Source organism: Yarrowia lipolytica, chromosome 1E (assembly GCF_001761485.1).
Source record: "Yarrowia lipolytica chromosome 1E, complete sequence".
Classification (NCBI taxonomy): Eukaryota; Fungi; Ascomycota; class Dipodascomycetes; order Dipodascales; genus Yarrowia; species Yarrowia lipolytica.
The window spans coordinates 918,502-939,697 of record NC_090774.1 but is presented as its reverse complement, the minus strand read 5'-3'; the positions used below and the strand labels follow the sequence as shown (position 1 = coordinate 939,697).

General features: G+C 47.7%; 7 protein-coding genes and 1 non-coding gene across 8 annotated transcripts; 4 read left to right on the top strand and 4 right to left on the bottom strand.

Moving 5' to 3' along the window:
- Positions 1–143: 143 nt before the first annotated feature.
- Positions 144–1,184, top strand: YALI1_E09395g (uncharacterized protein; the record flags this gene model as incomplete). Its single annotated transcript, XM_503674.3, has 1 exon — positions 144–1,184. The coding sequence occupies one exon, from the start codon at positions 144–146 to the stop codon at positions 1,182–1,184; it is 1,041 nt and encodes a 346-aa protein (XP_503674.1).
- Positions 1,185–1,545: 361 nt separating this feature from the next.
- On the top strand, positions 1,546–2,025 carry YALI1_E09381g (uncharacterized protein; the record flags this gene model as incomplete). Its single annotated transcript, XM_068282927.1, has 1 exon — positions 1,546–2,025. One exon carries the CDS (start codon positions 1,546–1,548, stop codon positions 2,023–2,025), a length of 480 nt encoding a protein of 159 aa, XP_068139028.1.
- Positions 2,026–2,947: 922 nt separating this feature from the next.
- On the bottom strand, positions 2,948–3,949 carry YALI1_E09357g (uncharacterized protein; the record flags this gene model as incomplete). The annotated part of the gene is made up of 1 exon (XM_503673.3): positions 2,948–3,949. One exon carries the CDS (start codon positions 3,947–3,949, stop codon positions 2,948–2,950), a length of 1,002 nt encoding a protein of 333 aa, XP_503673.3.
- Positions 3,950–6,808: 2,859 nt separating this feature from the next.
- YALI1_E09329g (uncharacterized protein) lies at positions 6,809–7,813 on the top strand (the record flags this gene model as incomplete). Its single annotated transcript, XM_066094415.2, has 1 exon — positions 6,809–7,813. One exon carries the CDS (start codon positions 6,809–6,811, stop codon positions 7,811–7,813), a length of 1,005 nt encoding a protein of 334 aa, XP_065950487.2.
- Positions 7,814–9,585: 1,772 nt separating this feature from the next.
- On the bottom strand, positions 9,586–9,703 carry YALI1_E09300r. Its single transcript, XR_002432131.3, has one exon. It is a non-coding gene; the product is annotated as a 5S ribosomal RNA (ribosomal RNA).
- A 2,655-nt stretch (positions 9,704–12,358) lies between these two features.
- On the bottom strand, positions 12,359–12,811 carry YALI1_E09269g (uncharacterized protein; the record flags this gene model as incomplete). Its single annotated transcript, XM_068282926.1, has 1 exon — positions 12,359–12,811. The coding sequence occupies one exon, from the start codon at positions 12,809–12,811 to the stop codon at positions 12,359–12,361; it is 453 nt and encodes a 150-aa protein (XP_068139027.1).
- A 2,761-nt stretch (positions 12,812–15,572) lies between these two features.
- On the top strand, positions 15,573–18,842 carry YALI1_E09241g (uncharacterized protein; the record flags this gene model as incomplete). Its single annotated transcript, XM_068282925.1, has 1 exon — positions 15,573–18,842. One exon carries the CDS (start codon positions 15,573–15,575, stop codon positions 18,840–18,842), a length of 3,270 nt encoding a protein of 1,089 aa, XP_068139026.1.
- Positions 18,843–20,070: 1,228 nt separating this feature from the next.
- On the bottom strand, positions 20,071–20,657 carry YALI1_E09190g (uncharacterized protein; the record flags this gene model as incomplete). Its single annotated transcript, XM_068282924.1, has 2 exons — positions 20,071–20,225; positions 20,510–20,657. 2 exons carry the CDS (start codon positions 20,655–20,657, stop codon positions 20,071–20,073), a joined length of 303 nt encoding a protein of 100 aa, XP_068139025.1.
- Between the last annotated feature and the right edge of the window lie 539 nt (positions 20,658–21,196).

Here is a 21,196-nt window from a genome sequence, read left to right as displayed (position 1 = left end):
CCTCAGTGCCCACAACCCTCTCAAATCCCACACACCCCCTGTCACCGATAATGCACTAACTTTGAACCATCCTTTTACGGGTGCTAGGATCTCCAGAAGCTCCTGCTCTTCATCACATCTTCTTCTGCACCTCCAATTCCACCATGCAGGCCGCTTTCACCACCGCCTACGGCGGTCCCGACAAGATTGAGTACTCGGAGAACTTCTCCTTGGCCCAGCTCAAATCCAACGACCATGTTCTGATTCAGGTGGCCAACTCCGCACTCAACCCCATCGACGGTCTGCGTAACCGGGGCTACCTGCGTCTTCTCCAGCCCGACTCGCACCCCCATATCTTTGCTTATGACGTTGCTGGCTTCGTGGCAGAGGTAGGCACAGCTGTCACCGCCTTCAAGAAGGGCGATCGGGTGTACGCTCGAATCGGCGAGTCTGAGCAAGGCACCACGGCTGGCTTTGTGTCCGTTCGAGACGCCCATGTGGCCATTGCGCCCAAGAACAAGCCTCTTCTTGAGACCGCTGGTATTCCCCTGGTTGGACTTACCGTGCTGCAGAGCTTTGAAGCCGGTAATCTGAAGCGGGGTCAGCGAATCTTCATCTCCAAGGGCGCCGGAGGAGTTGGTACTTTTGCCATCCAGCTCGCTAAGCACGTCTACGGCGCCTACGTCATTACCACTGCTTCCGAGAAGAAGATTCCTCTTCTGAAGGAGCTCGGAGCCGACGAGGTGATTGACTACCACAAGACCAACTTCTGGGACGTGGTCAAGGACGTGGATTTCGCCTACGACGTTTCCGACCAGCCCTGGGCCCATGCCATGATCACCAAGAAGGGTGGTGTCGTGGTTGCTCTCAGAGGTGTGCCTACTGCTCAGAGTGCCAAGAATATTCTCAGCACCGAGCCTGGCCTCATTCTCTCGTATGTGCTTGCTGCAGGCAACTTTCTGACCTCCCGGTTTGCCTGGTGGTACGGCACCAGGTACGATGCTGTTTTTTGCGCTGCCAGCGGCAAGGATCTGGCCCAGATTGCAAAGTACATTGAGGAGGGCAAGATCAAGCCCATTGTGGACTCAGTGTACGATCTGCGAAACGCCAAGGATGCCGTGGAGAAGCTGGAGAGTGGACGAGCCACCGGAAAGGTCATCATCAGTGTCGATGACACCCTTGATAAGGGCTTCAAGCTGCCTTAAGCTGTCCTACAGACGACCTATGGTTATGTAATGAGAGCGAGTGATAATACGACATGATATGAAGAAGGCAATGGTGCCGTGGCTGAAGGTAGTTCAGCTGTCCATAACCAATTGTACTGCGTTTATACGTTTCTATAGTAATGCGAGTCAATTCTCTTTCTCTGACTTCCACCAGTAATTGAACGAGGAGATGACATCTGTATAATCAGCTACTGTATCTTACTACTAATTGAGAGTAAACCTGTAATGTGTCTCGTGTCCGCGGAGCGATCTCCATTCCCTTTATCGTGATATGAATTCGTTATCACTATAAACGGGCTTCCTAACATATTGAGTCTACAGTCAGTATCACCAATGTTTCATGACATCGCCTTCCCACCTAGACAGTCCCCCGGACGAGCTCATGGAGCAGATATGCCTCCACTGCGGTCTTGACTCTATTGTTCTTCTCTGGCGACTCAGGAATATTGTGAAGTCTTATTCGGAAACCGTTTTGTATAATGGATGGCCCTGGCTCAACAGCGGGTCTAGAGAGGCATTCAACATTGATCGCCGGAGGAAAAGACTGGAGGAGCTTCATGGAATCACTGCCGATGTTACACCTGCTGAGATCCCCAAAAGTCGGACCCACACCAACGAACAGGTTCCAGCACACGTGGTTCTGTTGAGAGATCCGTCGCAGCTTATGGTCGGTTTCTATCTTGACTACTGTACATACTGCACATCTACAATCCACACAACCCCTGATCTGTCTTCCCTGGAGACGGCGTCACATTCTCTTCTCTGTTCGACTTGCCCATCCACGACAGCCGAGGTCACACTATCCTCAAGTTCTACCTAAATAGTCGCATCTGAGTGTTGGAAGTAATTGCCCTGAGGAATTTGTCCATCGAACGTCTTTCAATGAGTGGTATTTTCTGAGCTACACAACATCGGTCGGCTCCCTGGTGGTGGTCATCACTGCACAGAAACAGAGGTTAGCTAGAAGCCCCCCTTATCTGCTCAAAGTGCATCCTTTCTTTGAAGATGGCCACACTACTCGTGTCTGCTTCACACCTGAAAGCGTCTCTGTCCTGTACGAGCCTGATCTGGCTCCCTATACATTGCAACTCGAGAATCCCGGATCTAACACAATGGTATATCTGCCCGATATGGACATCGGATATCTTACCCTTGTGACTGTTCCTATCAACTGAGCCCGGGTGGAATCTGGTTAGACGGATTGTCCCTATATGGGTGTAAAATGTTACATCAACAAGCAGTAGCATAGAGATCTACACAAGGCTTTTAAATGTTCCACGATCGAAGCATCCAGGGCCATGAGATACGGGAATTGGCTCATAAAAGGAAGTGTGCAGATGGAACAGCGTGTTTACGAGATATCCCACAAAGACAGATGTGTAGAATTTGGACTAGTTGATGGAGTCCTGCATTGGTGGACAATCCCGGAGGCGGATAAGATGGTCGAAGAGGTGATCCCATTGAAGAACGGACTGATATTTGTACTGGGAAGAGTAATAGAGAGGGAAATACGGCAGAGGTGAAAGAGGGATTGGTACAGAAGAAGCTCATAAACACCTTCTTTCAGTTTGCTGTACGTTTATTGTGTTCTGTATGTGCATGTACAGTACATACTGGTCTCTTGATTGAAGATCTTCGTGATTCTAGTACATACATACTTATCCAAGGTGAACATGTTACCGCCATTGGTTAATATCTGTTTCAATAACAACGGAGAAGTCATCAATTAATTACATATTCACCTACAACACACCGGGAATGGTGAGCCATCGGACATTATACTCGGGAAACTTCTGCTTATACCAGTCTTTGGAGTTCTTAGCACTGGTGGTCAAAACAGTAAGAGTAAAGAGAGGGGCCAACAAAAGCCCATAATTAGGAGTAGAGCCGGTAGACAGGGAGACTCCAATATAACTCATGTAAATGAGAGCTTCGCAAGTGTAATGAGGGCAAACTGTGATCTTGAAGGGCCAGAAAGTCGGCAAGGAATACTTGATCAAAGAAGATAGATGCACATGACACAAGTATTGAAGCGTGGAAGCAACAAGGAAGAGAGAAATAGCAATAGAAAGACCCACAGAGTTGTAGTCAAAGTCCCACTCCTCCATATCTCGAACCCCAGCAACTCCTGTTGCCCACAGACTGCAAAAGACCGCGACATAGAACCCCATGCCGACAAGATAGTGGGTCAAAAGCATCTGGCTTTCACGTGACTCGATTTCGGCAGTCTGGCCTTCTTTTTTCTTCCTCTGTTCCTCTGCAACACGTGATGCTCCGGTCTTCACCTTGTACTTCATCACGTACACACACTCATACAGTCGTCGAGTGCCCTGAATGGTACCCAGAAGCAGAAGAACAAGAGTAGTCAGGGGCTTTTGAACATGAGTGGTGGAAATCAATTTCCATTCATTGATATTGCTCACTAAATCGTCCATCCAGTCTGTCCATCCGTTTGCAAACATATTATTAGCACTGATTGGGCTATCCAAGAGTCCCAGAACATCAATCAAAATGTGGTTGTCGCTGAAACTGTCATACACGATGAAGAGCGAATAGTAGCCCAGAAATGCCGCCAAAATGTAGAAATGGATGAACCAGGGCTTGGGAAGCGCCAGAGTACTGTTGGTCTTCTGGGTAAGGGTTTTGCCATAATAGGAGAGCTTCTGGATTGCTGGTGACACGTTTCCAAGCAGAGTGGTGACGATTCCCGAGAGGAAAAAAGTGATAGCGAGTAATTGAAGCATGTTTAGAGAGTCACGTGTGTATATCGAAGGGATGTGTTTGATCACGTGATGTCCTAGATGTCGCGTACTATCCAACAAGTGCGCTCAGTATCGTCCAGTGCGTGCACAGCGTATCGTATTCAAAGAGGTGGTATTGTCAGTCACGTGCAAAGGTGATTTTTATTCAGCTTCCGTTTCAATCGGTCACGTGAATGTGGGTATCAGATATGCTGATCACGTGGGAGTGTCTCTAGTCACGTGATTCGACCGTAGCGCCCTTTCAAGCTCGAAAAGTAAAGTGTAAGAGGAAGAGATCGATTTGATAAACCAGGCAAGTCTTATGGGTGGGCTATTTTAGACCACTAACCTATGCTAGTTTTTATGTGTGCCTGATACATGTATAAATGACAGTAACGGATGATTATTGAGGTGGTTAGTGAATCAGGTCACGTGGGTGCAATTGCGTCCGGATTTCATGTTGTTTATATAAGAGGAGTAGGTGAAGGAGGGGGGGGTTGGATTGAGAGTTGTGGATAGGGGAACATGGAACGTCATGGGTGATTTTTAAGTGTTTGTATGTTGACATATATGTACTCTCTTGAAGAGGTTGTGATGGTGTCGTATTTTCTGTCGATTTTACATTGATTTCTGTGGTTTCTGTGATATCTGAGTTTTCTGTAGATTTTCAGTCGAATTGTTGGCATTTCTTGATAAACAGAGAATAAATATCGAAAAAATCATGGAAACAAAAGGGATAATTTTGGAGGTACAGTAAGAGGACAATACGGCGTATTATAATAACGATACGTACCACATCTCCAATATATTTGGGCCACCTAATCGTACATGTACAGTACTGTACGTGTACATACATACTGTAGTTGATATGACTTTTCTGCTCCAGCTATAGTCCAAGTATTGAGTAAAAACGAGCTGTTTGAGATATCGAGCGTGTGGAAGTCAGTAGCAGATTGAACTATTGGATGTACATTGGTGTTCAACGACTCAAATACCCATTTCTTTAAGCACATCGAAACTCTTGCATACCTACTCGTTAGAAGGAACATCACTAGCTCCTTTCAAAAAGAAGATATAAGACCGATATGGGTTCTGAGTTGCTACATGTCATATTATTGTGATGCTGAACACATATGGGTACAGTACTGTAAAGTATGTGTACAGTAGTACAGTAGTCCTCCTACATTCGTTCGATTTGACACCATTCTAGCACAGCAGAATATGGAGGGTGTGTTTGGTTTGTGAAAGTATGTTTTATGATTTTCAAAAAAAATAGAAAATAAACAAAATAAAACTACTCCTACAGCCTCTCAAGACTTTCTTTCATCTCCACAACTCCCCGAGAGCTCTCTGGCACACTTCCAAGACTCTCGATCTACCCCTCATTTTACGTTCAATTAAAGTAATAGAGTTGCAACGGTGGACGGGATTTCGGTCGATCAAAAACGGTCAGAGCCAGCAGTATTTTAACGGGAGGATAATGTAAGACTTATCTTTTACGGTATGGCTGTTGATTTCCGTCTGCAATATCCCAATAGCCCTCATCTAGAGCCCTCAATGGATCTCCATATTTTCGGATATTAAAGGAGAGGGGTAAGGTGCATATGAATGAGCTTTATTTTCTGTCGGCGTTAGCGGCTCTTATATGCGTCGTCGGTGTGCTGTAATTGTTGCAATTGTTGGTCGAAATTGTACTGGAGAACATAAATGTGAACTTGACAGTGATTCGTACTGCCCTATTAGCAGTCGAATCACTTCCAGATAGTAATTGGGCTTCGTTGCGCTCCAACAACTACAGCTTATAGTCACTCTCCTCTCTACCGTCAATAACATCTGATATTGTTTCATTGGACAGCTTACAGACACTGTGGATGCGCTTGTTCCACACGGCTTTCTTTATTTGGCTGTCTGAAGAATGTCGCAACGGATTTACGGCATTAGCTACCTCCGAAACTCCTCTGATGCTACATGCTTCCTTGAGACATGGGGATGATTACTCAACTCTACAAGCATACAAAGTTCGAATTGTGGGGCCAGGAACGACGTAAAAAGCGGCTATAAGGGTCCCTATTAGTATCTTGTCACATGATGTTAATGATAGATGTTGTAGATTCTGGATCGGGTATTGGTGTGTTCTATTACTACCCCCCACCTATTTCACACTCTCAAACAAAGAGTAGACTGATTATTAAACTTGGCTCGCTAAAGTAACTCCAACGAGGGACAAGAGTCTCTGTAGAAGACGCATTTTCAGTCCTAGAAGAATGATTTTTTGGTAGTAAAGGACGTTCATAAGCAGTCATTCATGTGACAGTCCGTTTTTCTCGCTCTCAATATGTCTCTATCCTGTTCTATGTGGTTGTTATGTCAACCCCACACTTGATCCCCACTTAACTTGAACCCTATTATGGCCGTCAGAAAAACATCCTTATCATCATGCCCCTCGAAATTATATAAGTCAGGGTAGTCCCATTATGCCACCTGTCTGTATTCACCAGTTTACGACACTCAACCCTTGACAACATCTTACACGGTGCCAGCACATCACGCAAACACATTACATCAAACACATTCACATCAATAACATCACAAGTGAGTTTGCCCACATAGGTACAGTCCCAGACTACTCCTGAAACACAGAGGTAGATGCCCAGACCTTCACTTTGACCGCTACACAAACAATTGCGCAGAGTGTCGTGCCCTGTATCACAGTCTGCACAGTGCCCTGCTTGTGTGCATCGCATTGCATTGATTCTGTAGCTCTCCGCAGGGAGTATTTCCCCATATACCAATGCTAACACAGTGAGCGACGTTCCCAAGACACAAAAGGCCGTCGTTTTCGAGGAAGTCAACGGACCTTTGATGTACAAGGACATTCCCGTCCCCACTCCCGCCAAGGACGAGCTGCTCGTCAAGGTGCAGTATTCCGGTGTCTGCCACTCGGATCTGTCCATCTGGAAGGGTGATTGGGCACAGCAGCTGCGGTTCAGCCCCAAGATGCCGCTGGTCGGCGGTCATGAGGGAGCAGGAGAGGTTGTGGGCATGGGCGATCAGGTGACCGGATGGCAGGTCGGAGACCGAACCGGAGTCAAGTTTATTTCTGGCTCTTGTCTCACTTGCGAGCACTGTTCTGCTGGCTGGGACCAGCACTGCGTAGCCCCCGGCGTGTCAGGTCTGCTCAAAGACGGCTCTTTCCAGCAGTACGCCTGCGTGAAGGCCGCCACCGCACCCCGAATCCCCGATTCTTGCGATCTGGCTGGTGTTGCACCCGTTCTGTGTGCAGGCATCACCGCCTACACTGCCCTCAAGAACTCTGGTCTCAAGGCCGGTGAGTGGGTGGTGATCACCGGAGCTGGAGGAGGACTCGGATCCTACGCCGTCCAGTACGCCAAGTGCATGGGTTTCCGTGTGATTGCCATTGACACTGGAGACGACAAGGAGACCCACACCAAGGAGCTGGGAGCCGAGGTGTTTATTGACTTTGCCAAGAGTGGTGCTGGCATGATTGCTGAGATTCACAAGCTCACCGGAGGTGGCGCCCACGCCGTGGTCAACTTTGCTGTGCAGGACGCGGCTGTCGAGGCTGCCACTCTGTACGTGCGAACCCGAGGCACTCTGGTTCTGTGTGCTCTGCCACCCAACGGTACCGTCAAGAGTCACATTCTCAACCACGTGGGTCGAGGACTCACCATCAAGGGCAGTTATGTGGGTAATAAGCTGGATACTCAGGAAGCCATTGACTTCTATGCACGGGGTCTCGTCAAGACCAAGTACCGTCTCGGCGAGCTGAGCAAGCTCGAGGAGTATTACCAGCAGATGCTTGATGGTAAGATTGTTGGTCGTGTCGTTGTTGATAACAGCAAGTAGTGTTAGGACATTAATTCACGTCGAGGTCATGTATTGGTAACTTGGTGTAAAGTGGTGGACTGTGCTGTATGTAATTGTAGAATGGTACATCAGATGAGGTAGAGAACATTGCCTGATTACTTTCAGATACTACAAGCACTAGCTATCGTACAGTTTAGCATGCTACGATATAAGAAATGAATGATGTTACAGTACATACAGGTAACATACAGCTTACAACTCACTACGCCTTGAAGTATTCGGGTGGCACACGTGTGGTTCGTGATTCATTGTTCTTAGAGGTTCGGATTCTCACCTACTCCTCTCAAAACTAGATAAACTGATTTGATCAGTTACGTCCCTGGCTGAGAGGTTCACTGCCTACTTTTTGAATAGTGTGGGGCTCGTGCTCTAGCTCTTCTTACCAGCAACTGGCCGGCCTCGGCTCTATGGCCCTGGCTCCTGTGACTCTGGACTTTGCACTCAACGCCTCAGTGGGACTTAATAGCTCTGACTCAGGCATCTGAGGCAGATCTTCGCTCTAGGCGTCTCAGCTTGTAAACATCTCAGCTCAGCAGCTCTGGCATTTCATCCTTGCTCTTCAGTTCTGGGCGGCTCTCACTCACAACAGAATTGTACCCTATGAGACCTTCACAAAGGAGTTTCACCCTGTGAGTATGGAGTATCTCGAACAGAACTTTTACCTGTGAGAATGATGGGAGTCTCTAAAAAGGAATTCCACCCTTGAGTGTCTCTGTCGGTGGTTCTGGATTATACGGCTCTGATACTGCTCTGGCGGCTGCCTCAGGAACTCTCGCAAGGAGACTCAAACATTTTTCAACATCATAATCACTCGTTCTTTACTCATGGCACTTTTCAGCTCATGGCGGTTAAGCGTACACGAATGGCTCAGACTTAAAGACGCTTGGCTGAGGCGGTTGCATCGAACTCGCCGGATTCTCAGCCCAACCAGAAGCTGTTGCACACGGCTCGCGCGATAAATGTGCCATTGTCTTAACCGACTCTTGGAGTTCTGGAACCTGATTGCATTGCCCCAAACAAATCAATCGGACGACAATAAATGAAAACGTCCTCGTTGTAGACAGAGTTCTGGGCTGTCTTGTAGACAGGTCTGCTAGGTGTGCCTCTCAGCTGGGTATAAAAGACACCTTCCGTCTCCAGGATGACTCAGAGTGATCTGGTGTGATTATGATGAAAGAAACAGGACTTACGGGGGGCTTATATATTTCTGGAAAGCTGCTATAGAGTTCTAAAGAGGTTGATTGGCGGTCAAAAAGTGCTTTAAATATGCAGACCAGCTATCTAGGTGCATATACGGAAACCTAGATAAGGACGTGGAAGTCTCTGGAAGTGGATATATGAAATATTATTTAGCAAAAAAACACTCCAGGATAAAACCAAACATCCTTTAATTAACAGAACTCCGAAATCAACTTCCTGCAATATTAGTACCTCCTGTATTGCTCTTCTCAAGCGGTTTTTTTATCTTGCATAAACGACGAGCTTATTTGCCTCGGAGTGAAAGATTTTTGGTGACTAAAGGATGTTTTGAAACGAGCCACTCAGAGCGGGTGATTGAATGTCGTGCTTTCTTTGTGTCCCTTTTACATTGTATAGCAACTCTCTGGTTACAAAAATTGGATTTCTCGAGCTTTATAGAAGATGACACTGTAGTCTCTACATTAGTATCTGGTCAGGAAGTATACAGCCAGGTTGGAGTCAGAACATGAATATGCAAAAATAAAAAACCGCCTGTGCTTTGGTGGAAAAATAATTGCAGCACCTAGGATTCTCGTATGGTCTCCCACTACAATACTAACTAGGCTCTCTGGTGCTTGACTATGGCTGATCGGACGGGAAGCCGTATTTTCACCAGGATATGGCCGCAACTGGCGCAACCCGTCGTTGAAACTATACTACTGGGAAGTAAGTCACGTGAATCCTTAGAATAAAAGAATACCACGTGACCACTACAAGAACAAGACGAAGCGACAACGACATTGGCAGTCTCGAACCCATCAACACGCGCACCGAAACGATCATTGCGACGATTGTCATGTGTACGATTTATGGAACGCCAATAACACGGCTTACTAGATATATAGCTGTAAAGAGTCATTAGAATAATAAAAAACGCAGATTTTCAGCTTAACTAGAGCAGATCAGATAATGTACTATTACTGTATTGTTTTTATTGCTGTATTCCATACATTGTGATTGTTGAGAAACAACCGTGGTAGGAGTACCGGTAAACGGATCGCAAATCCTCAAGGTATGTCTCTGATGATATATACACAGGAGTATAGCATATCTACAGTAAACGGTGTAGTTTACCAGAGGAACCAATAGGTCACTATCAGACATCAGCTGATGATATGTGATAAGTACTTGTACCCATGTATACTCTTTTTCAGTGTAGTGAGCACTTCATGGCTGTCCCAAGGGGCGCTCCTTTTGTCTCAGGCTCCAATGAAGTTCAATTGAGAGGACTGTTGTGATAACAACCTCTAGGGACTGTTCTTTTAGATGGCTGTTGTGCTGTCATGTAAGTACAACCCAGTCTGGATTACCAAGTATCTAGTGACTGATGGACCTTAGCTGTCGCCTAGTACTTGTCTGAGATGAAGATGAGCATTCGTAACCACAGGAGAGAATAGTGCCATCGAAAGAAGGGCCGGAGCTTCCGTCTCTGTACTGTGCTATCAGGTTGTGCTTACTGCTAAGCATAAAGCACAGTGTCAATGTTCAATCTATCACTCACTGACGAGGACAGAATGATCACAATGTTATAATTGATCATCTTTGGAAGTCGTCAAAAGAATCTGAGAAGAATTCGCCTCTTCACCTCTTCTAACTGATGCTAACCCTGACTAACCCTGGCTAAACTCAGATTGTAGAAAACTGCGCTTGGAACGTCTTGTGGTGATTGTGTAGATAAATACTGAAGGTATTTCGAGACCCATGAAGGCTTTCCAATTGTTAAATTGAGTCATCTAATGGAATATGCCACCTCCTGTCAACTATTAGTGCTCATGACGAGGACTGCGGGAGTACCGACGACTACAGAGGCTCAGGTAGAATGGGAATCAAATCAAAAGAATATAGAAGTCTTGGAAAAATACCTTAGTATCTATCCGAAAGGAAATGCGTTATATAGGCAACTCGTAGGCAGCTCATAGGCAGCTCGTAGGCAGCTCGTGTAGACTTCCAAATCTTGACTAACTACCACTAAATGACCCAAGTAAGTTGCAACTTCACATAGATTTTTAGAACCCTCTAGGATACCATTTATACGGCTCTGGGCTACAAAATCATGGACCAAAAGATATCGTTAGAACATCAAATTGTTAGTGATTCTTCTCAAAATATATGAATCCGATTTTTTGATACTCTTGGTCCTACACAGATGTCCATGGCTACAAGTACATACAATCCTATGTATTGTACGAAACTGGTATGTGCTGTACTCACACAAACCGAGAAACACAATACACAGAAGCCAGCTCGCCAATCCGGTCCATTGATAATTCCTTTTCAGTTGAACAAAACTCCACGTGTCCTCAACTCTTCAATACCAATTTCAACCACCTTCTCAGATTATGCGCTACTAAACATTCCACCAAGTAAACCCTAACTAAATGCACATTCTTGACTGAACCTCCAGCTGGTCACATGACGTCGATCTTGTGTTCGCTAAACGGCACATGTATACTGTATGGAGTGTGTCTGCTTTTCCGGAGATATTTCAGACTCATTTCTCACCGTCGGAGACCACGTGGGATCTGATTTTAGACCCCAATTAGCCCGATTTCAACCACGAATTCCACTTTTATTGTTCCCAGAGTCGACCGTATCCAAAATAAAACTTATAGTCGGTCCAATTCCACGAATACCGATCCAACCGGCAAGAAAAAGCTACAGCCAGACTCCTCTCTTCGGCAGCTACAAAATGCACTTTTCAGAATTCGCGTGAGACATCTCAAAAATACACCAACTTCCCAAACTCGAAATTCCGCCTCGTAGCAACCGCAGCGGAGAATAAACTTCCAATAACTCCGTTAAACTCCGCCCCACACGTGATAAGTACAGACAAAGGATTATCAACCAGACGAACACGACTGGTGGATTTTCTGGTAGCGTGAGTTGGATTTCTAGTGTACCCGACAAGCTCACGGCTGGGGGGTTTCAGTAAAGCGAATTTTATCACATTCAGCCTCCCCATTCTCGAGGGGTTGCCTCAGCAACTCTGTTTACTCACGTGACCGTCTTTGTTTGCTTCCGAACCTTGGTTCCCGTTTGGGCTTCTCGGCGCAAGGTTAGTCTTTTATATTGCATCTGTGCATGACCAAATGGGCGCAGTGGCGAGCTTATTTCTCGATTTGGGAATCCTGGCTGAGTTTGAGGAGGGGACGTTGACCGCTGTGGATTTGCCAGTAGTTGGGTGACGTGACGTAGAAGGGCTTTTGCGGAATTCGCCTAGACGAAAGGAGTCTTTTGGTACTATCCGTTTTTCGGTTAGACCAGTAGTAGGTCCACAAATAGCAATTAACTTGCTTTCCAATACATACATACTCGGGCTCCTAAAAGCCAGTGCTGTACGGACAACATCCCACTACCTTCGGTATTCTGTCTTCTGTCTCGCACAATACGTCCTGAACGCACATGGTAGCTGTACATTGTTGCTTCAACTCTACATCCGAGTACATTCACATAGTGGTTGCAAGCGAGGCTGTCAGGGGTGTCAACAATGTTTTGACTGTGAAAACGGCACTGCACCGAGCCAAGAGGCAAGGATCGAGAAATGGACGGCTCGGGGTGAAAAGTTTGCTTTAGTCTTTGTCTTTCCGAGTTGTTGCCTGTATAGTGGTCACGTGGAGTTAGTGAAGCTGAGCTGTGGCGGAGCTGGTTAACAAAAGTACCGTATGTACTGTATGTACTTGTAGCAATTGTGGAGAGATACGTTCGGCGATAAATGAAAAACGTTCCATCTCTCGCCATTGCCCCGAAGGATCTGGGTCTCCGTCTATGGCAAGACACAAACCTGTCTAATCCAACCCCTATTCCCCCCGGACTCTCAATTCACGACTGTATTATGAAGTACAGTAAATAATACTGTAGAGTTGCTGTTACAGTCCTTCAGAGCGCCGGGATTTCGATCTCAGGTCCACGCCCCCCGATGGATACGCATGGGTCAGGCAGAGACAGGCCTCGTATCGAATGCGAGTGTGTAACTGCAGCGGTGCCTTCTTAGTATATATCGTAGGTGCCTCAAAACTACAAGCACTCTAACATTGGCTCCTCAAACGCCTGAGCCGCGGCCCACTCCGCCCTGAGTGATTTAGTCATCAGCTGACCGTTATTCTATCCCCAACGTCTGAGGTATTTGTTAGCAACGTCTCACTCAGGGATAACTTTGAGCGTACTTTGAGTGGGTTTGCGAGCATCATATTGCGTGGCTGGGTCGCCTTAATGGCAGTGGAGATAGCTACATTGCCTGTACTATGTGCTCAAGCGAATTCAGGGGCATATATTGAACTTTTCAGGCTAGCAGATGTGGGTGATAGTGTAATTGGGTGGAGGAGTTCCGATGAGAGAACATGTAGAGCTCCACGACAGACAAACTAGAAGCCTTGGAAGGGTCCCGGGATCAGCTGTCTCATCTAACTCTTCGGTAGTGTCTCTAAAAGCCCCATCTTCCATCTCTCCCCAGATATTTGTAGTTGAAATTTCCAACCTCAAATTTCAGCTCCAAGACAATATAATTTCAATATACTTCGCAGCAATGAGCTCACCAACTTAGTGATTCTATACAGTAGCGGTTAAACTCACAATATCCCTCAGGGTTGGCTCAAGCTATATTGTAGTTCATTGTGACTAACGGCGTTTGGCAGCCAAAGCTCCGATATTCCGAATTTCCGCGTTACCGGGCTTTTCAAAAAAGTATTCTGAGAAAATCACAGAAAAATCGGGTCTGTTGCAACACGGCAGACACGTCGAATATTACAACGGGCGAAAACCGCAAAACATCGCTACTGTACCCACAAAACCCTTATTTCTATCTGGTCTCTCCAATACGCCCTTGTCTGACTACAGAACCCCCTCACGTGGAGGAGTGCGGCAGACGAACTTAGAAGCCGCGGTAAAACGCCACAAACCGCAGCAATGGCAGTGCCCGTCCCACCATTGGAACCGTCTCGACGGGCCCAATCCAACCGTCAAGCCTTTACTCGGGTCCAGAGCCCACAAAATATCACCTATCCAAATAGCAATGTCTAGCGAATACGATCGGGGGTACAGGGCTGAAAACAGAGCCAATCGACATGCCTGATTGGGAAAGGCTCAAAAGATGCGCACACCAGAATCGTGAGTCTGACGGCTTTGGGATTGACTACACAGACAAATCTTTTTGATTCTTTTTTGACCCATTTCCCGTGCAGTCTTCGGGCTGCTGCAGCTTAGGGTTCGCTCGAGAACAGACATTACTTGGGCTGTACATGCTCAATTTGAATATCTCATAGATTGTAGCAACCGTCTCTCCAGTAGCTACTCAACGGTGTATTTTTTATTCATCCAAACCCCACAATGCTCTACATAGGCAAGTTTTCCACCCCTTCCCCAACCGCAACCAACGGGGCATTTCCCAAAACGCATTGTCGATCTTCTTTATTGATTCCTAAACGGGCAGTCGGATATTAGTTATTGGATCGTTGGTTGGCTGCCTGCGGAGAAGTGGATTAGTCAGCCCAATATTTGCGACAGGCGCAAAACTAGTACATCAGTGGGCTCACGTGACGGAGGCGACTCTGGTGGTATATTTCAATTAATTTTCCCATTTCTGGTTCCTAAGTAATTCTCGGCGCAGCGACTGTACAGGGTTCGCCTACAGCATTTTGTTCGGCTACGCCTGTTTTTTTTTCAGCAAAGCGCTCTTTTTGTTTTTTCGGAGGACGCAACAAAAAGAAACATTTTTGGCGGAGCTGAGGGACGGAAAAACAGCGGGATAATTCGGAAAAACAGGGATAAAATGGCGGGAAAATAAGCAAAATTAGTGGAGCACCTGGTGCAACGTCGAGAGGGCTAGCAGAGTCACAATAACATAGGCAGGGTCCTGTTAGGGCGGTTTTGTTGGGTCCAAAAAGTCGATTTTATTTCTCCAGCAACACTGTAGACTCTCGTTTCCATGCAAGACGCAATATCTCCGCAATCGGGCCATGGTTGCGTGAGTTTGTGACTGAGGATGTGGGGATATTAGGCTAAATATGGGATGTAGGAGGAAAAAAAAGTGCATCAATCGACTCGGCCAGGTGGGACGAGCAGAACAGTGGTACTTTTATTGCAATATGACCAGAATTGGATCGGAATGAGGATTGCTATGTGAAAATTTAAGTTTATAGAGGAATGTGGGTTGTGTTAGGAGGAGAAGACGTGAAAAATAGGAAAAACCACGACTAATATGAGAAAAATGCGGTCAGTTTTACCAATATTTTGCCAGATTTCAGCCATTTCTTCATCCCCCCATCGCCACCCATACAGCGCTCTCAAATGCCTCACCGAAAAGAGACAAAGGATTACCTCTTCTGTAGCGCGTGCAGGTTTAATGCACCCGAGGGATTAATCTAAAGCCAAACTTTTAGATTCGCAAAAGCAAGTGACCTCCGGGTGGTCACACTCCAACAGCGCTGATATATAGGGTAGGTGGTCTGCTGGGGGGTAAGGTCCCCAAAAAAGACATTACGCTTCCAGCCCTTCCGTAGCCAACATGCACTTTTCGTTTGGCCTTCTGCTGGCCGCCTCTTCGGTTCTGGCTGCCCCCGTCAACACCACCAGTGCCAATGTCACCTCTGTGGCTCCTCTCGCTAACACCTCTGCTACTGCTGCTTCTCGAGGCCCCGTCTTTCTGCCTGTCCCCGGCCCCGTCAACGTGACCAAGGGCACCGAGTACAACGAGACTGCTCTCGAGTACAACAACAAGACTAATGTTCTGACCTCGCACAAGTTCGACAAAAACTACCAGTCGGAAGCTTACGTTGCCAACGGCTTCATCGGCATCCGTCTGCCCGTCCAGGGCCAGGGCTTCTCTCAGAGCGGCAACGCCACCAACTACACCTCTCTGATTGAGGACCGACGGTTCACTGGCGCCTACGTGTCTGGCTTCACCGCCCACTCTGCTGGCAACGGCTCTCTTGCTACCGAGGGATTCCTGGCCTCCATTCCCAACTGGTCCGAGCTGTCTGTTTCTGTCGGAAACCAGAGCTACAACGGCTCCACCTCCGAGAAGCACATCTCCAACTACTCCCAGTCCCTGTCTCTGCAGAACGGTGTGGTCTCCACCAACGTCACCTGGTCCCCCACCAACGATACCCAGCTGCAGCTTAACTACACCGTCCTGGCTCATCGAGCCCGACCTAACGTCGGTATTGTTCGACTTGATATCACTTCCCAGAACGCTACCACTGTCAACATCACCGACCTGCTCAACTCCAAGGGATCTGTCGGTACCTCCTACCTCGCCTCCGGCTCCGACACCGGCTCCATCTGGACCGCCGTGTCTGCCCTCGGCTCCAACAACACTGTGTTTGAGTACTCCACCCTCGGATTCTCCAACTACTCCTCCGTCAACATTTCCACCGAGGCCAACTCCACCCAGTCTATCTCTCAGTCTGTGCCCGTCGAGCTGTCCCCCAACACCACCTTCACCGTGATCAAGTACGTTGGTATTGCCTCCTCCGATGCTTCTCCCGCCACCTTTGCCACTGCCCGAAAGGCTGCTCTGGTTGCCCGAGCTCTCGGCTTCGATACCCTCCTTTACGAGCACTCCAACGCCTGGAACAACATCTGGAACGACGGTGACATTGTTGTGCCTGGAGACGAGGAGCTGCAGATTGCTGTCAAGGCTTCTCTGTTCCACCTCCTGTCTTCCGTGCGATCTGGTGACGAGCCCAAGGGATACAACGCCAACGGCATTGCTGTCGGAGGTCTGTCTTCTTCCAACCTCCAGGGTCTCCCCGCTGCCATTGACTCTACTGTCTCCCCCGCTCTCCTAGCCCTCTACCCTCAGTTCGCCAAGAACGTTGTCAACTACCGAGTCGGTCTCGCCAACAAGGTCTCTTCCAAGTCCAAGCGATCTCTCGTTGAGCCCTACCACACCTCCATTGACTCTGCTCTGAATGCCTGGAACTACTTTGTGTCCACCAACAACACCGAGTGGCTCAACTCCACCGGCTACGACTTCATTGCTGCTGCTGCCAACCACTATGCCCAGCAGTTCTCTCTGAACTCTTCTGTCGGTGCCTACTCCTCCAACGTTACCTACAAGGGCGTGACAGTGCTTGACTCTGCTTACGTTAACGCTGGAGCCGTGACCCTGTTCAAGGCTGCCTCTGCTGCTTCCGATATTGTCGGTGAGGACCCCAACCCTACCTGGTCCGATATCTCCGAGAATGTCTACATTCCTCAGTCTTCCAAGAACATCACTCTGCCCTCTTCCAACCTTGGCAACCTCACCCTCGGTGTCAACGCCCTGACTTACCCTCTGGTCTACGACGCCGAGTCTGCTGCCCACTCTCGAGCTCTGGCTAACTTCCACCACTACTCCAAGCAGGTTGAGAAGAAGAAGCTGTCTCCTGTGGACGCCTCTCTGCTTGCCATTGACTCTGCTGCCCTATCCGAGTCTGGTTCTGGATCCTACACCTACCTTCTGCAGGCCTCTCAGCCCTTCCTCCGAAAGCCTTACTACCAGTTCTCCGCACAGGAGAAGCCCCAGGGTGCCTTCCCTTACCTCCCCGGTGCTGGCGCTTTCCTGCAGATCTTCACCCACGGTTTCACTGGTTTCCGACCTACTCAGGACACCCTGTTCATCGACCCTGCTCTTCCTCCTCAGCTTCCCGAGGGTTACGCTGTTAAGGGCTTCAAGTACCAGGGCGAGGTCTACGACATCAACGTGACCGGCACCTACACTTACATCACCCGACGAGGAATTGAGACTCTGTCTACTGGCAACGCCACTTTTGGCAACGGTACCTTCTTCGCCAACGGCACCAAGTTCAACGCCACCAACACCACTCTGTACGACGCTACTGCCTTTGCCAACTTCACCGGCCTTAACGTCTCTACTCTGCCTGCTTTCAACTGGACTGCTCTTGGTGCCAACCTGACCGTGTCCAACTTCACTGTCAACAACACCTCTTTCGGCTACTTCAACTTCTCGTCTCTGCAGAACGTCACCTTTGGCGATCTCAACGTGACTGTTTGGGGCGGTCTTAACGTGTCTAACGTGACTCTCGGCAACGCCCACACTCTCAACGTGACCAACCTGGGCTTCGCCAACGCCACCTCTTTCAACGGCACTTTCTTCAACGCCACTTCTTTCGGTTCCAGCAACGAGACCTCTCTGCCCGTTTTCTGGGAGCTGCCTTCCGGCCTCTACAACGCTTCCAACGAGACTCTGGTCTCTGCTCAGGACAGCACCGATTCTACCCCTGTCTTCATCCAGATCGGTGGCCGAAACTCTGCTGCTGGCAACTACTCCATCAAGGTTAACCAGACCCTCATCATCCCCACTTACCGAGGCGACATCTACTTCAAGAACATTCCCGGTAACGTGGCTGAGAACGCTCCTGTTTCTTCCAAGGAGGAGTGGCACCCTGCGCGATTCCCCGTCTCCATCAACGACGGTGACAACGCCACCTACTGGCAGCCCATCAACGCTTCTCGATCCGAAGTCGTGATTGATCTTGGCCGAGAGCGACCTATTTCTGAGGCCACCATTGTCTGGGGACCCTTCACCCCCAAGAACTACTCCATTGGAGTTCTTCCCGTGGCCAACGGAACCCTCAACTGGGCCAACACCACCTACTCCAACTTCTCTGTTGAGTCTCGAGTGCTTGCCCAGAACTCTACCATCGGTGGTGATGTCTCCAAGGTCCAGCTGCACAACGCCACTGCTCGATACGTGACTCTCGCCATTGAGGGTCTCTCTGGCAAGCACGGCAAGCACCCCGGTGCCGTTGCCGAGCTGGCCTTCAACTAATCCACTTAGTGGACTTCGCTTCTCTTACATTCTTACGATATCCCTTTAGATTCACTTCTTTCTTTATTTATAATGTATAATTATGACCTTGTAATATATATTCTTGTAGAGACTGTTGTGTTAGTGATCTTGTTGTAGTTCAACTCGATACTTGCTCGATACTTACTACTTTTACTGCATTGTATATATTCACAGACTGTAACATGGCAACTACTCCACCAGTAAGCCACACTGAAGACAGGGCTAAACAACGGAATGATGCTATCGAGCTCCTCATTCATAGAGTTGCGTGGATATTTGAAACATGGATTTATTATATTGATTATTTTACAAGTGGAGTCGTGTGATACACACCCTTGTCTTGTTATGCATTGATAATGCCCACTGAAGCAGCCATGACCCAAACGGGTAGGGGGGTTGAGGAGATATCCTGAATGGAATAAATGATCTACAGGTTTGGGGATTTGGGGAAAATGTTTTTTGAGCTTCAAAGATTGATATAACTTCTGAACTGAGTGGTAGTTCTACCCCGGTAGAGGCAGTAGTAGCAGTTTCAAAAAGCTAGTTGAGTGATGGAGGCGAAGTCTGGGGTGTTTTTTGCAACTACGTACATACGGGTCGGATGATGCAACAGACTCGACTCTTCACTCTAGAGATTCTACTTTTCATCTGTAAATGTCCTTCTCAACATCAGCATGGGAAGTCGTGGTAAAGCGTCTCCCTCCCTGAGGCCGAAGTAATCATGTCATGACAATGTCACCAAAGACAAATTTTCTTCCGCAGATGCCGGCTTGGGAAGAAGTAGACAATTGTTAAATTACCGAGAGCAGTGGCTAGGTCCGATTCACCTCATCTACTGTGCTGATTTACTGTACTAATGTGACCTCCCTAAATCTGAGCAATGTTGTTGAACGTCTTAATCGGTCAAACCGAACCACTTCACGCAAATTGCCGATGATGTGCCGGAATAGGTTTTAGGCAAGATTATACCAGGGCACAGACCCAGTCTCCGGCTTTTCTGAGGTCGGAGTAAGTAGAGCGAGCAAAAACCTGTGGTATCCAACCACCGGTGGGAACATGGCAAGGGAGGCAGCTATCCTTGCCAGCAGACATGTGGTGTTGGGAAACATTAGGACATTTTCACCAAGGTCCGAAAATTCGATCCGCAGAAAGACCACGTGTCTCTGATGATAACAATGCGGCCAATCTTCAGCATGTCTCGCATGTTCTATACCTTGAAGCCTTGCTCAAGGATGAACTTGAACAGGACCAGTTGCTTAAGGTCAATTTCAAGAGAAAATGGCATAAACTGGTCACAATCAGTGTATTTCTTCTTCTTGAGATTGGTAAGCAGGTCTTCGAGACCTTGACTCTGGCTTCGTGCTATGGAAGCATGAGCTGATTGGAGTTCTCCGAAAAAGACCGCTTGATCATCTCTTCCACCTTGAGGGCCTCAATTAGCAATAGATTCAGAATCCTGTAGGTGAGACGGAATTGAGACTCCAGTTTAGTGTGCTCACCCAGCATCATATCCTTGAGATAATTTTCTGGCGTGACCTATCCAGAAACCATAATGAAGACCGTTCCTGTCTTGTCAAGACCTCGTCGAACAGCTCAACCAGCCATCTGAGTATACTCTCGGGGAAGAAGGGTTTCGAAACTGTTACCATCGCGCTTTCGACATCTGGCAAATGCAGTTCGAGTGGGCAAGTTGAGATCCGCTGCAAACATCTCAGTGGCAAACAGAACACAATAGAGAGACCTGGCAAACAGAATCTTGACAACCTCCTTTACAATAGGCAGCAAACTCGACATGGTGAACAGCGACACTCTGAGACAGATATGCCCACATCGGCACAATCTGGGGCAGATTTCTGTCGACATGAGACCATCATGTAACAATCTCATCGAAGAGCATTTTGATTTTGGTCTTCTCATGGTTGTTGTAGAAATCGAGCCCAGAGAGGTACTGTACCCAGAAACTGCTCACACATTTTTCGCGAAAAGACGGACGTGCACATTTGATAGAGATCTTTATCATGCAACACTGTAACCATCTGGATGAATGCTTTCTTCGTGGGAAAAGGAGAACCCGAGGAAAGTCTCCTAGGAAATTCTCCTCGTCCACCTCCCCGACCTCTTTTCCTACCCTACCTCCTTGATATCCCCTATAAGCTACAGGGCCAGTAGGCGGGGGGATGGGGGAGGTTACTCCTCACTCGCATTGCCTGGTTGTATCCATCCTCGACGAAGGTGTTGTTCTTATCCACAATCTCAACATCTTGTTGTTGTATTGAAGATAGTGAACCAAAGGATTAGACTGTTTGGGCGTACTGTACTAATGAATGACATAA